Source organism: Centroberyx affinis, unplaced genomic scaffold (assembly GCF_046629955.1).
Source record: "Centroberyx affinis isolate AG114_WGS23_722 - 3 ecotype Tasmania unplaced genomic scaffold, CSIRO-AGI_Caff_v1 ptg002592l_1, whole genome shotgun sequence".
NCBI classification, from domain to species: Eukaryota; Metazoa; Chordata; class Actinopteri; order Beryciformes; family Berycidae; genus Centroberyx; species Centroberyx affinis.
Window position 1 is genome coordinate 1 of NW_027280795.1, and position 15,637 is coordinate 15,637.

Genomic DNA, 15,637 nt, shown 5'->3' on the forward strand with positions numbered 1-15,637 from the left:
CTTTCTAGCTAAGCCGCAACAATCGCTACATGTTTGAAAATCAGTTATCACAAAATAAAAGAAAGAAGGGGTAAAGTGCATGGGCCACATGTGTGGAGAGCAGCGTTTGCCCTTTTCTGAGACGTTTTGAGTAGATTTTAACAGTGAAATTGAACTTTTGAGTGTCTATTGTTCTCATATATTTGTTTTGTATATACTCAGTGAGGAAGCCATTGCATCAGATCCATTTTTTATCAGCCATTTCTTGCCGCACAGTATGTGGTCAAAATTTCCTCCAAGGTTTTGCATTTGGATCCAAGATACTTCCATGTAAATACAAATGAACTGCAGCTAGATTTAGACAGTGTTTGGGCTGCCTCTTCACTTCATTTTCTTTTCAATTTTTGGTAAATGTGCTTTTCAAATATCATTGCCTTCCATTTATTTATGGTTTTTCAAATCCAATAAATGTAATTGCAATAAATATAATAAATGTATATATGTAATATTAATTAAGTATTACACTGAGCCTGTTATTTTTTTTTTCATTGTTACTTAGAAAGTCTATTTTATCATGCTACTTCTGAACATGGATACAAATGTAACTTCAATTAATCCATTTGAATGGACAGAATTTAGTGAATTTTTACATTTATTTTAGTGCTTGGTAAAATTTATACATAAAAACAAAATCTTTATGGTCTTTATGGTAGTCAATCAGTGCTAACTTGGCTAGAATGGAAACTCAGAATAAAGACAGTGACAGACTGGCAAGGCAGCACTGCTAACAAACAACATGAAAACTTTGACAGTCAGAGGAAACACAGAGCTGGATGTCAAAGGACCACTGGTAACCAAATATGCTGCTGTTTGCTCCTCACCACTGGTCCAGTTTTGCATGAAATGGCATGAAAATGTGACAGAAATGTTCCCTGTGTGTCTCTGTGAGGCCAAATACTGAGAGAACCAAGTTGTGTAGAAGCTTGGACCAACAGGAGAGGTAAGCTGGATATTTTCTGAGATATTAAATAAAACTACACTAATGGTGTAATTATTTTAAAATCATTCGAATATTGGAGATTATTGGAGTACAGTACATACACTGTGAAGAGTCTGAGGTTCCACTTTCTTATTACTTATTTTCATACTTATTTTTTCTATGTTATGTTATGATTGAACGATATGATTTCAGATATGAATTCAGATATGATAAGCTATATTTTTCATTGTTGTCTCATACAGATCAATGGTTTGGCTACATGGTGCTATCCCTCTTTTTGGTGAGCATTACACTTGAGCACTGTTAACTTACTGGAGCAACAGTGTTTTCACCTGTTGCAGATTGACTATAATGGTTTTTGAAAATAATAACATGATGTGCTTCATTCAAAGGGGTTTTCCTCATGTTTCTAAGGATCACCGCTCAACCCAGTAAGTATATGTTCAGAATTAGAACTAATTCACAAAGAACAAATTAACATTAACAGAATTTGTGAAATTTGTACTGTGCATGTTTTTCAGCAATGTGGAACAGTTGGAAAAGGTGCTCAAAACGGTAGCGCATAAAAATGTGAATAAATTGTTGTTTGTTAATCTCTCTTGTTGTAACTTTAAAGTCACAAAACAGGGTAGATAATCAGATTAAGGTGCAGGTTTTTCTTAACAAACGTGGCAGTTCTTCTTTATTCACATTTTTTTTTTTTTTTATTATGATTTATTTATGGGTTTTTTCAGGTTTACAAATCAAACAGTATATCACAAACAAAACATAGGTACATCTCAATACAACACATGAAGCTTCACAGTCATGTGCAACTTTTAGATTATGGCATGGTTTTTTGATGAGCATGACAATTAATCAGAATGAATTATTAATTATATTATTTTCAAATAATTTATAAATCAAATGCTGATATTTTGCCAATAATAAGTGAGTTTTTTTCTCTTTTTTCTTCCCCCAAATGGATATAGCATTTTAATTCAGCTCCAAATCTTATCTTATCTTTCCACAGCACCTCACCAGTACCACTTCATCAACCAGTCCTTGAGCTGGCCTGAAGCCCAGAGCTACTGCAGACTGAAGCACGCTGACCTGGCCACCGTAGACAACATGGACGACATGAACCGGCTGGCCGAGGCTCTGGGCGGCGATATAAAACCCAGCTGGATTGGGCTCGAGAGGCGAGGGCCCTTGCGGTGGCTGTGGTCCGACGGCAGCGGGAGCGCTCACTTCACCAACTGGAAAGAAGGTGAACCGAACGACGCAAAGGGCAGGGAGGGGTGTGGAGAGATCTCAGAGGAAGGGACGTGGAACGACCACGTGTGCGGGGGCGGCAGGTCTTTTGTGTGTTATGAACGTGAGTAGAAAACACACACAGCTTACTCAACTCTCTGCCTGCAAAGTTTGATTTGGGTTTTTGTACAATAATAAAAGTGAAGTGAAGTGATAAAACAGATTAAACATAACAGATAAAGCAAAAAAAACAAAAACAAATTTGTTCAGGTGAGATAAAAACAAACAAACAATGTATTTAACATTATACAGTTAAGTCTCTGTTGGGTTCATCTTTATGCAACAGATCCTCATGCACTAACACTGAATCACTACATTGGTTAATACAGCCAGAACTCACTATATTAGCTTTATGCAGGCTTAACACTAACTTAAAGGTGAATTCCACCAAAAGTGATTTTTAGTTTGTTATTGTACAAAAAGTGGACATTTTCCTAAAATTTCCATAAAATTTTCCTTTCAGCCTTCTTCAGGCAAGGCGGCTGTATGATGTCAGAGGATGTGGCTTTGCATGCATGTCCCTGCTTGTAACTCTAAAGCCATAAAACAACTACACAAATCTGTTAGGGAAAATGTCTACTATTGATCTACTGATTCAGTGTCTTGCTCAACGGCACTTCGGCAGAGCAGATTCTTGCTGTTGCGGGGGGGCTTGAATCCGGGGATTTCAGTTGAAGAGCGGTCTACCGACTCACCTCACCACCCTGTTGCGGAATAAGAACCTCATATTCAATGTCTTGTGTCTTTGTAGGTAGGAGTGATGGCATGGTAAGGTATGTATTCTACTCAGGTGGAAGTTGGACCTGGGTGCAGGGTCAAGATATCTGCAGAAAGCAGCACACCGACCTGGCCCACGTGAGGAATGGCCAGGAGAACGTGGTGATTAACAACTTGGCCGGGAACAACAAAGCGTGGATCGGCTTGTTCAAGGACTCCTGGACGTGGTCCGACGGAAGCGGCACCTCCTTCAGGTACTGGCTGAACGGCGGTCCTGACAATTACTTCGGAAACGAGAAGTGCGCTGCTGTCGCAATGTCGCTGCACGGGCGCTGGGACGACGCTCCGTGCGATCGCAGGGCCCCGTTCGTCTGCCAGGGAGGTGAGTTACTGAAACAAGTGGCTTTGATCAAGTAGGGGTTATCAAAACTTAACCTTCTGCAGCTGTGGTTCAAGAAGAAGAGAAGAAGTTGTTGACAGAGCACACAGGTTCGTTTACAGCAACGCCCTGCTTAGCATTCATACAGTCACACACACACCTTGAAATTGTCAAAAATAACCACAATCTTCTACTGTTTGCCATGCAGCAGCTCCACTAGAGCAGTTGGGGGTAATACCAGTGCAATGTTTTGTCTTTTTTACAAAGGTAATCCATCTTTTTAAATAACAAAAATTGTATTTTGTATTTTTTTCCTAACATGAATTTATAATGGAACAATCACTGCAGTTGCATCAAAAATAGTTCCTTTCTGCCATAATTGAGTGCGAAGAGATCATTGTGCGTATTTGCCTTAAGTTTAGTTGTGCCTCTTCACTGCCGTAGTGCGCAGTAATGGAAAAAGTGAAAATAGTGCCCATTAACCACAAGAACTAGCTGTGTGATGAAGTCCTGTTAGGAAAAACTGCAATACATGCGTAATTTAAAATGATGGATTGTGTTTGTCAATGCAGCAGTGTGTCTCATCGAGCTGTTTTTAATGTATTTCTGAAAACAATGGGACTTCCGGTGGGTCGGGCAAACCTGCAGTAGTACAGACAATAGAAGCATCTGACTGGCAAATACATCAGTGGGTTTAGACTCTTCATAGGCATTAATGGCGATAGGAAAAAAAAAAGTGCACTGAATTGAATCATCTGACTGTGTGGTTCTGTGTTGGGATGCTGCAGGTCTCAAAGCTAGGAAAATGGTGGTGAGGATGAAGATGAGCACCGGTGTGGATCTCACTGACTCTACAGTCAGCGCCACACTACTACAAAAGGTCAGGAAGAAACAGAGAGAGAGAGTTGTTATGAGAGAGGAAGAGCTGTTAGGGCTACGGGGTTCATGATTCAATACAGCCACGATACGATGTAGTAAATAAAAAGTTCAATGACAACAAAGTCTGACTGTGCAGAATTATGTTTATTTCTGGGCCACAAATCTTTCTAACTCGCTAGAATGTAAACAACAATTTAAAAATGTCATTACAAAATGTAAGTAATATAATTTGGATGGAGAGCTTGTGAAACTGTGATGGGCAAGCGTCTCATTTGTGATTACTACAGCAGAATAAAACGGAGCTAATATATTCATTCATTCATTTTTCTGCCCCACGATACGCATTGTCACATTTTTGTATCGCAGTATATTGAATTTCAATATATTGTCCGATCCCTAGTGGAGAAGCATTGGGGAACTGATAAAGGAGAGAGAGAGAGAGAGAAACAGTGACATGTTTTACATTTAGCTACAGGTACAACTGGAGAGTGTGACAGGAAGAGAGTTAAGTTTGTAACATTGGTGTTTGCTTCAGTTGGAGACGAGCCTGGGAAATCACAGAATGTCTGATTTCAAGCTGAGCTGGCGGAGTGACAAAGACGGACAGATCTTCCAACGCCAGGAGCAGCAGGGAGCGGCCGGGCGGCCAGGTGAGGGTCGACTCCAGGAAAGAAACTTCTGAAATGTCGCGCTCAGCTCGGAACACACAAAGTGTCTCGTGTCGTACGGACCTTTCAGCACCAGCCTGCATCAGCTGACGTCCGGACGACACGCTGCTGCTTGAATAAACAAGAAGAGATGGTTTTTCCTCATTATATCTTGTCTCACCAGAGAAAGCCCACTATCCCAACAGTAATATGATAAAGTTAGGACACAAAAATATAAAACATTACATACATTGGTTAGGAACAAGCTAAAAACCTGAATCGTCCTGGTAAACTTGCTTGGTTAAATAAGACTTCAAATTTGCATCATTTTGTTTAAAGTAAAAGGCCTTTTTTCCCCCCTAGACTTTAACTCTAAGACTCTTTTTGTCATTACAGGATGCTAATTTCCCTACAACTGGTGGAGTTGAAGAGAAACTGAAGAATGATGGATTGAGAGCAATAAAATAAACATGTACCTTGTCACCTCACCTGTATGTGTAATTATTAATTTTGTGTTGCTCAATAAGAAATTATGGCTGTAACCTTTCGACTCTTTCAATAAGGTATTGTATATGCTTTCTTCATCCTGGGCTGCATGGTACAGCGGTAGCCAAATACTGACAGGCCGTCCCATCACACACCATGTATAGCTAGAGGGTTTGCATATGGCCCAACTACATTTAACTCTCACATCCACATACTGGGCTAGAGAGGACGCTGATTGAATTTAATGTTTTTCATTCTCTTAAAGCCATTTTGATCTAAAGGCTTACGCTTAAATGCTTGGAATTGGTTTCTTAGACAAATATAAACAGTGAAGTTGATGTCTATGTATGAATTTCTTTCCAAAGCCTTTCGTTTCCATCAAGGCAAAGGGCGGCTACTGCATAATTCCATTTGTGTTATTTCATAGTTTTGATGTCTTTACTGTTATTCTAAGCTGTGGAAAATAGTAAAAATAAAGAAAAATGTGGTGTGTCCAAACCTTTGACTGATGGTGTATTTGAAAAACAGACCCACTTCCAGTGAATAAAATATATTGCAAAGGGTTTTTCATTATTGACTGGTAGTTGAGTGTCAACAAATTGGTAGAATAGAGAAGGAAAAAAAAAATCATCCTCATTGTCCTCACTGAGGAAACTTTTTCACAGCCATTACAGTGTAACCAGTCAACAGTGGACAGACTGTGATACAATACAGTCAATCAACCAACCAACAGCAGACAGTAATACAACCAATAACACACAGTCATAAGGCAGTCAACATCCCCCTTTTTTTTTTTTTTTTTTTACTTTTACAGCCACAGGAAAAATCTCAGCTTGTCCAAGTGTTTGGTGAAGCTCACAAGGTGGGAAAAGGCTGCACAGACCATTAATACCCAAATACAGTATCAAGTACATATCAAGTACTCCTAATTTAGTCCACATTAAGGCCACAGACCCCCATTTGATGAGATTTTGTTTCGGACCCAAATCTGAGAATATTTTTATTGTTAGATATGATTTTGTCCAGAATCCCATGACTATCTGTATTGCAGGTAGAGAGATAACAGAAAAGCTATGATCAAAATAGTCATTCTCCTAAATTCTCTAATTGTGTTAACTTCTTGTGAATGAAATAATCAATTTGCTGGGGACCCCCTGGAACCCCCTCACGGTCCCCGGACCCCACGTTGAGAACCACTTCCCAAATACACCTGACACCCAGAGCCAGACGGTTTGTTTCCAACTCCCTGAGGTGGAGGAGAGCAAGATACAGTGCAAAGGGAAAATAAAGGGGAGGTGCATCACTATGGAAAAAAAAAACATCAAAGTGGTGCTAGTGACTTTGGGTGTGGAAATACACACTGATGCACTGACTTGCTATGAGTTTGTAAGTAATTGAATTTATTGGATTAGCATTGGAATTATAACTCCAAACTGAACTGGCAGAGACGTAAGGATGGAGAGATGGCAGAGAGAAAATTAAAGGAAGAAACCAAACACACAGGTAATGTCAGAGAACAAAAGCAAAAGAAAATAGCACTAAATTAAGAAATTTGAAATTCGTTTTTTTTTTTGTTTAGATATAGGCCTCTATTTCCTGGCCACTTGGATTTAAGTATGTCTTAAATTACATTTTGAGTTCATACACAGCAAAAACTTCTAACAACACTTGCTTTAGCTAAGTTACAGCCTCACCCATGAATTGGCCATTAGGACTGATGAGGTCAGGATGTTGATCTATCAATACAGTCTACAGATTGAAGACAGACTGGTTACTGAGGGGACATTGGACACTTTCACATCTATCTCCTCTCTACCTTCCATATATATGGGTGAACATAGATATATATCTGTCAAAGTCACTCTTTCCTGCAGTAAGGTACATTGCATACTGCTTTTATAAAAGTGCCTTAGACCTAAATGATGCACTGTTTTAACTTTTAGTTTATGTATTCTCTCACCACACCTTCTCTCAGCCTGAATGAAAAATATTATGACCCACTGCTGAACATTGCTGGGACTGTAATTATCATGATTACATATACAGATTTACAATAAATTTAATGGATTAAAATGTGCTATGAAATCAAGTTCTGTATACTATCTGGAGTGGAGAATGTACAAAGTATATTGCCTTTTTCATCAAGGCATAAATCTTTTTTTATTTGGTTGCAAGCTGCAGTAGAATATACATTTTTAGGTATATTTTAAATATATATTAAACTTCTAGGTGTTACACAGAATTCATGTGAATAATGGTGACGAACAAGTCTTCAGAGATTGTACATAAAAAGGAATGTAGGTTTATAAAGTGCAATGTAAAAGAGAAAGCAGACCTGTTATTAAAATGTTCAAGGGAAATAAAAGTTTGTTCTCAAAATCTACAAATAGTCACTATAAATAATTGGTTGTGCCAATATTGAGCAAAACAATTATTTCATTAATAAATTGTTTTTGTCATAATCGTGCAGCCCTATAGCCTACACACGCACACACACACACACACACACACACACACAGTTTACAGGAAAACAGAAGCTACATCTTTACAAGCACAATGATTCAGCTGAAGGACTCTTCACTCTCATTTCAGAGAAAACATAACTTGGGTGGTAAGTGGCATCTCATCTTTCAAGACTCTTGCTGAATCACTAAGGAAGCCTGTTCTCTGGATGCACAAGGATGAAGGAGTGGCTCCTGGCAGCCTATAAATAAAACCCTCAGGCCCTTGTGCCATCCACTCACCTATTGGAACCAAAACAGGTAACAACAGGATATGCATCAACATTTCAATCAACTGAGTTTCTTTGTCTTTGTTTTTTCAAATTGACTGGTTTAAGGAGGTAATTATTTTGTAAATTCTATATAATTTTGAGGGCTACCAATACAAAGAGAAATGTTTAGAGCAAAAATGACACAAAAATGATATATGCTATGATGTGATGCCTAGCGTTGGTACTGGAGCCTCCATTAATCTGTCAATCTAATCGTTAATCTGTCAGATACATTACTACATGCTGAGTATGGAGATTAAGGTAAAGCGGTGAAAGATTATCTCATTTGTACTTGATGAAATTACACTTTGTCATCTTCGTGGTGAACGTGGTGCTGCTGCTGAAACAGAAGAATCTTTGCCAAATCTTTCCTTTTTTTACTTGAGTAGAAGGTTATGTGAACCTTAATAGTTGAGGAAGTTTCCCAACCTTTCAAAACCAATTCCAAAATCTGAAAAGGTGTCATTTTTTTTCTAAATTCCTGGAATCTTGTCTTTTCAGAGATTCAAGGTTTTTATCTGCAGCTGTATTTTCTCAGTTCTATGGATTTTCAAAGGCTCTTAAACCCTGACAAACAGTAAGATTTATTCGAAGTATATCAGTTTTGTCCTCATGACACTGGTCAGAGCAATATATTAGGCAAGTAACTGGGCTACATCATGAATATTGACGCAGATGTAATCCTGGCACCTTCATCTGTGGGCAACAATATTAATGTGAGGGATTAAATATTTTGTAGTTCGAGATTAAATGATTAACATGGTCTCTTATTGCCTGTACAGGTGTTTGACACTTGAGTATTGGATTACATCATCTCAGCAGAACAAAAGAGGAAAAACAGGTTCGCCAATGTCCAACTCAAAGTCAAAATAACAGCTCATCACCATGGCATCTAGCACAACAGGACTTTTGGCGGATGGCAGCGGAAGTGAATACCTTTCAGATGATGATGAGGATTTAACAGCTGAGGAGGTTTTGGATAAGTACTGGCACCCATTTGTTGAAGGGATTTCCCAGTATGTGAAATCAAACAAAAACTCCAAAAACACAAAGCTATTCTCTCTTTTGGCGTTGCTAAAAGCGTATGCTCTTGAGTCCTACCTACCGATGTCACAGTGTCAGGAGATCCTTGGGCCTCCAGATCCCATCCATGGAGGCCCACCCTTTGAAAAAAGAATGGAGCCTTTTACCGCTTTTATCAAAACATTTACTCCAAGCACCGGAGGACACCAGCGCGTATGTATGATTCACACAGAAATTGCACAGGCCTCTGTACAGCTGCTGGCTGACTTAAAAGTCTCCAGGAGTGCCTTGGTGAGGGAATGTATGTCTACTCTTTCTGGAGATGAGGCACAACCACATGTAATCCAGCTCATCAAAGATTTGCTGACTAAGAGGGAAATGGGAGAGAACGGTAAGAGGAAGAAGTTCTCAAGGTTGATTGAGGACATACGAGATAAAGAAAGCTTTTGCAGCGCTGTCTCTGTTTTGACAACCGCATCAGATCAATTCAAGACATACCACATTTTCCCCCAAACACTTGCACGTCTCTACTACATTACAAAGGGGAACAACTGTTATGTAAAAGCCCAAAAATGGGCGAAGCGAGCCATACGAATAGCACCCAAAAACTCCTATGTGGCTGACACACTGGGGCAAGTTTACAAGAACAGTTTGTTGAGGGAAGCCGAGTGGGAGATGGAGGTGTTAACCAAGGGTGAGAAGGCCATCAAAGCATTTAAAGCTGTGGAGGAAAAAGCCGAGAAAGAGGTGGGGCCGGAAATGGGGGATACAGGTGTGGTGAGCGTTTCAAATACCTTCAACAACAGAGGCCTCTTTGGCTACATTCAAGTTGCAAAGATAGTCTTTGAGAAACTCAGCGGCACGAGCGAAGGAGATGTATGGAAAAAGGTCCTCACCGGAGACAAAAATGCCAAGCCTGACCGTTCACTGGGGAGCAGCAGTCTCATCCCGAACCTAAAACCCAAAGTTGAAGACAAATTTGAGTTTTTTGAATGGTACCTGGCCTATTCCAAGCCTGACAAGGAAAGCTTAGAACCACCTTACTTCTGGAGGGACGTTGTACTTTGTTACGAACTGTACACCACAAAACGAGCAACTGAAACCACTAGCTTTCCGGGTCTGCTAGATTGTCTGTATCATGGCCTGCGTACATCAAAGGGAAGCCGTGCTGAGTTTCAAGAGGCTGAAAAAACAGTGTCTGATTTAGAAGCAAACCAAAATGAATTTAAAACAACCTACGAGGCAAACAATGCTGATGTCAAAGAAGCTGAAAGGTACATCCTCTCAAACATCATCTTGAGCAACAAGGCACCTGACTCCCCTGAGCTCCCCCCGGTGAAAGAACTCGAAATGATAATACACCGTTTCTTGGTCAAAGACGTGGGGCGCAGAAGCCCCGAGTTTTACCTTTTGGCTCTGCTGCTGTTTTGGCCTGAGGAACAGCCACTGACGGAGCAAGAAAAAGCGGATGAAGAGGATGAAGAAGTGGAGGAACAACAGGCCGCAGAGGATGATGGGTCAAAAGAAAAAACATGGGAGGATAAGGACAGTGATGAAGAAGAAGAAACAGGGGGAGAGACTGCACAACCTTCTCTTGACCTCATGGACTCGCTGGACTTTGACCTGCAAAAATATGTTACATTCCTGAAAGACGCATTTGAGAAAAAATATGCCAAGTATCTCCGAGGCCGTTATCTCTTGCCACTGTTTTTTCTGGGAAGGGGCGGTGGACTGAGCAGATGGGTTCACAAATCAAGGTTGGATGCAATCTTGGAAGAAAAGGTGAACACTAACCAACCAATGGATGACAGTGATGAAAACGACGAGAGAAAAGACATGCAAAAACAGATCGATGAAATGTGGAGCAGTGGAGAAGTGTGGGAAATCCCAGAGATCCAAGAGATCCTTCTCCCGGTCAGGGGAGAGGCCTGCTTTCTCACCGCGCCACAAGAGCATCATGAACAGGAAGTGTTTGCATGTATCGGAGGGAAGAGAATCAAGGTGACAAAAGAGGATGAATCAGACGCCGCGGACAACAACTCGAACACACGAACAACACCGAACACAACGTTCATCTACCTTGGTTTCACCATTCAAGGTCCAGTGGCCTTCAACTGCAATAAAAATGCAATGCAACAATTTGCTTGATAACATGTGGGGTTTTACACGCAAAAAATAAAACTATACAAAGCAACCACAACTTAGCAGAATATGGGGAAAATATTAAGTATCGCATTTTGTTTTTACTTGTGCATGTTAACTTTAAACCTGGGGCCGAAACAAACACAGAGCTGTGTGTTGGTTGTTATCAGCTAAACTCGAGTTGTGGTGTACCGGGGTCGGTAACTTTGGCTCCCTTCCAGAGGAAGCGTGTTTATTAGTATTGTGTTTAGCCTTAGTTTAGTTAAACTGTTAGGGTAAACGTCCCTATTAAGCCCACGTACCATCTAAGCCCACTTGCAAATTCTGAGTCAAATAAAAAAAAAACGACATCATCATTTTTTGCTGTGTGATGTTTCTTCCAATGAAGATGCTTGTTATATAAATTACACTTTTTATTGTAAGCCGATCAGATTTGTCGATATTGAGTTATCGACGCACATGTGTGACATGCGCCTGCTGATCCCAGAAGAAGTTGCAAAAAAACTTTGGTGATTTTGGTACCCTCAGAACATTACATTTTTTGCATATTTCTACTCCTGTTTTTGGTAAATACTCATTTGTTATCAAAATTTAAGTGATTAGTGTTTTGAATAAGACATATGTTAGAATATTACTTGAATTAGAAATATTGTTTCTTTTGAAATCAAAATATGAGTTTTAGCATGCTAGCAAACAGACCACATGCTGCATCAGTACAGTAGCTGCATAGTATGGTTCACTGCATTGACATAAAGCATGATAAGCATGTATTCATAGATTTCTGTTGACGTCACACTACTGTTGCGGCGCCATCTTGAGGACCAATTTGAAACGGCAAGATGCCCTCTATTTGCTGCGCAATTGGCTGCAATAATGCCAAAGGGAGATCGGGGCTGACTTTTTACAACATCCCCAAAAATCCTGACCGACGGAACAAGTGGCTAGCTGCCATTAAACGAGACAAGTGGACACCAACTGAACACTCCAGACTGTGCAGTGAGCACTTCATCACCGGTAAGTTAGTAGCCGTTAAGTGTCAACTGCCAAAATATCGCCACTTGTTGCAAACTGGTTAGGGGGTAATTGTAGCAATCTTGGTACAATTACCCCCTAACCAGTTTGCTACAAGTGGCGACATTATTGGCAGTAGTTAAGAGGTTAAGCCATATAAAACATTATTAAATAATTGTATCAAAATACGTAGTTATTATGGAAATTATTATTGTTCAGCTTTGAGTAGTACTGAGTTTGGCGATTAAAGTCACGGCAGTAACATTAATGTAATGGTGTCCGGACCCGGGACATCGTTAATTCATACCCATGATGTAGGCTACATTTTTCATTACAGCTAAATCTGGAGAGAAACACCTGCATGTAACAGACCGTGGTCAGCACCAGAGAGCACCGCTGTCCGTGGCCTGTTACATGCAGGTGTTTCTCTCCAGATTTAAATGCAATGAAAAACGTAGTCTACATCATGGTGGCCTATGAATGCATTTCTTTGTTAAGTGTAGCCTAAATATTACAAGTTACAACATAATATGGCTTGCCAAAATTGATTACTTTAGGTAACCTACTGTATAATCTTGACAGGATTGATATTTTTGTGTGTTTCAGGCAAAAAAAGCGAAAACCCTCTACACCCCGACTTTGTGCCATGTCTCTTCTCTTACCTGTCAGCTGAACACCACCAAAAGAGGATCAACAGCTACAAGAAGTTTGAGGTTACACAAGCAATAAAGAGAAAGAGATGTGCTGCCCAAGAAAGTGCCAGGGCTGTGGCATCTTTAGACACCACAACTAGTGCTGATCCACAGCACTCCACTGCAGAGGAGGTGGGAGGACATTCTGAGCACAGCTACAGTAAAACACCTGCCATTGGAGGTGAACCCTGTTCCAATGAAGGCTGTCAGATCGTGGTGAGGAGGTTGGCACAGGAGTGCAGCAGACTTGAAGGAGAAGTTAAACATCTCAGGGACAGGGTGGACAAGTTATCCTTCAATAAGGACGCCTTCAAGGACAATGATGAGATGGTTCAGGGTCTCACTGGCCTTCCATCATATGCCAAGATGATGGTTGTGTTCACCTTCCTTGCAGGATTCCTAAAGGCAGGACCTGGACTCTCTCCCTTTCACAGCTTTTTAATTACCCTCATGAGAATGAGGCTGAATTTGCCACTTCACTTTTTTGCCCATGTATTTCACATATCTAAGCCTACTGTGTCCCGAATTTTTAATACTACTTTGAATGTTATGTATGACAGACTATCGACTGTTGTAGTTTGGCCAACTAGAGAACAAATTCAGATCAGTTTACCAATGTGTTTTGTCAATAGTAGTTACCGAAATTGCACTTCCATCATAGATTGTTTTGAAATTTTCATTGAGAAGCCCAGCAACATGAGAGCCCGTGCCCAGACATATTCCCAGTATAAGCATCACAACACTGTGAAATATTTGATATCAATTACACCTCAAGGAGTTGTATCATATGTGTCTAGGGGATGGGGAGGACGAACAAGTGATAAGTATCTCACTGAAAACTGTGGGTACTTAGAAAAACTGTCACCTGGAGATTTGGTTCTTGCAGATCGTGGGTTCAACCTGGAGGATGCCGTTGGTCTGTACAGTGCACACCTGAAAATACCCGCCTTTACCAAAGGAAAACAGCAACTACATCCAACTGAGCTTGAAACGACAAGGGGGCTGGCTGCTGTGAGAATACATGTTGAACGTGTCATTGGATTGGTGAGAAACAAATATACCATCTTGCAAAGCACTATACCCATCTCTCTCTGCCAGGCAGCAATCCCAGCACAGCCTACACCTCTTGACAAGATGGTAAAAGTTTGCTGCGCTCTGTGCAACATTTGTCCATCTGTTGTACCATCACAGTAATCTTGAACAAGTATGAAACAAGTTTCATACTTGTTGGTTTAAGGGACTTTAGACACAAACCCACAGAATGTAATTGATTTGAATTTCTGCACTAATTGTAATAAAACACTGGGTTGAGAAAACTACATTTTCTTCCAAGTTTGTTGCTCTTTGCCCATACTTTTTGAAAGACATGCCAGAAAAATGTTTATTTCATCCAATAAATAGCTAATAACTTAGCCAGACATATCAATAGAAATTTGTAACATGCATACCTCTAAAATGACAAATGATCATTTATTCTAATAACACATAAAACAATCACTATCTTAAGGTGTACTATTTATAAACAGAAATACAAAATAGGCTAAAAACAGAGTGACATTACATTACTAAGCAGTTTGATGTCAGATAACAATATTTGTTTACTATTAACCAAGTCAAAAGTGGTGAAGTAAGAACATGAATAGTCTTTACAGCTAACCCCAACATACTGTAGTTAACTAGCTATATTGCTATAATAGCAATGGTGAAATGGCAGCTATCTACGTTTCCTTTGACTGCTGTCGGCACTCCATGCACTTCCATGTCTTTGGTACCCTGGTCAGCCGAAGGCAAGACTTGTGGAATTGCTTCCGCCTACACTGTCCCGATGTGCAGAAAACTGCATCTTCAGAGTCACCAGGTTTACCACAGTAACATCCAGCTTCTTGTGGCTGCTCTGTGGCTCCAGCTGTGAGTGTGTGCCGTGGTGCTGTGTACCATTTCCCTAGCAGCTCTGGTAGTACCCTGGTCTTAATGAATTCTGCCACTTTGAGGTAAGAGTCACTGAAGAAGACAGGATCATACTGGATACGCTGGTGGAAAATCTCCTGTGGTGTCCACACCACAAAGTCACAGTAGCTCACCTCTGCCACATGCATCTGTGTTTGGACCTGGTACATGTACTTATGATGAGTCTTCAGGGCCATTGTGCCATCCTCCTCCAGTCTGAGGCAGAATGAGGTGTCTTTACAGCTGTCAACAAGGGAGCAGTTCTTGGAATTGAAGGGGCACTTGATCTCTAGTACACCATTGCCGTGGCAAGAGCATGTTACCATGCCATCAGGTGATGCTCCAATCCAGGGGAGTTTAGGGTTGATGATGAGCCCAGACACCTCAACCAGGAAATCCTCATGGTGACCTGCCATCATCTCTGTGAAGTCTCTCCTGGCTGCTGCCTCATTGACTTCTCCCCATCTGGAAAAGAAGTATTACTAAGCACTCATAATGGTAGTATTGACAATATTATCAACACTCAACACATTTCCCTTCCTAATACTGTACATTGACATGTAAACAATGCAGAGAAGTTGATTGTTTTTATATTCAGTGTTTGATTCATCAAGCAGTTGAATTTAAGCTATTTTGTCTGTTAAAAAAACAAGCACATATCTTGTCTTC

General features: G+C 40.4%; 2 protein-coding genes across 2 annotated transcripts; both read left to right on the top strand.

Moving 5' to 3' along the window:
* The first annotated feature begins 773 nt into the window (after positions 1-773).
* LOC139656967 (C-type mannose receptor 2-like) lies at positions 774-5,415 on the top strand. Its single transcript, XM_071534627.1, has 8 exons — positions 774-979; positions 1,222-1,259; positions 1,372-1,410; positions 1,992-2,336; positions 3,024-3,371; positions 4,157-4,248; positions 4,783-4,897; positions 5,291-5,415. Exons 2-8 carry the CDS (start codon positions 1,226-1,228, stop codon positions 5,296-5,298), a joined length of 981 nt encoding a protein of 326 aa, XP_071390728.1. The 5' UTR covers positions 774-979; positions 1,222-1,225; the 3' UTR covers positions 5,299-5,415.
* Positions 5,416-8,136: 2,721 nt separating this feature from the next.
* LOC139656966 (sterile alpha motif domain-containing protein 9-like) lies at positions 8,137-12,055 on the top strand. Its single transcript, XM_071534626.1, has 2 exons — positions 8,137-8,222; positions 8,936-12,055. Exon 2 carries the CDS (start codon positions 9,039-9,041, stop codon positions 11,322-11,324), a length of 2,286 nt encoding a protein of 761 aa, XP_071390727.1. The 5' UTR covers positions 8,137-8,222; positions 8,936-9,038; the 3' UTR covers positions 11,325-12,055.
* Positions 12,056-15,637: the final 3,582 nt, after the last annotated feature.

What these genes read in the sequence shown, in the direction of transcription:
- LOC139656967 (XM_071534627.1), top strand. Translation starts at nt 1,226, where the DNA reads ATGGTTTGGCTACATGGTGCTATCCCTCTTTTTG. An exon ending in GTCTTTTGTGTGTTATGAAC is followed by an intron (nt 2,337 to 3,023) that starts GTGAGTAGAAAA and finishes GTGTCTTTGTAG; the next exon opens with GTAGGAGTGATGGCATGGTA. An exon ending in GCGCCACACTACTACAAAAG is followed by an intron (nt 4,249 to 4,782) that starts GTCAGGAAGAAA and finishes TGTTTGCTTCAG; the next exon opens with TTGGAGACGAGCCTGGGAAA.
- LOC139656966 (XM_071534626.1), top strand. Translation starts at nt 9,039, where the DNA reads ATGGCATCTAGCACAACAGGACTTTTGGCGGATGGCAGCGGAAGTGAA.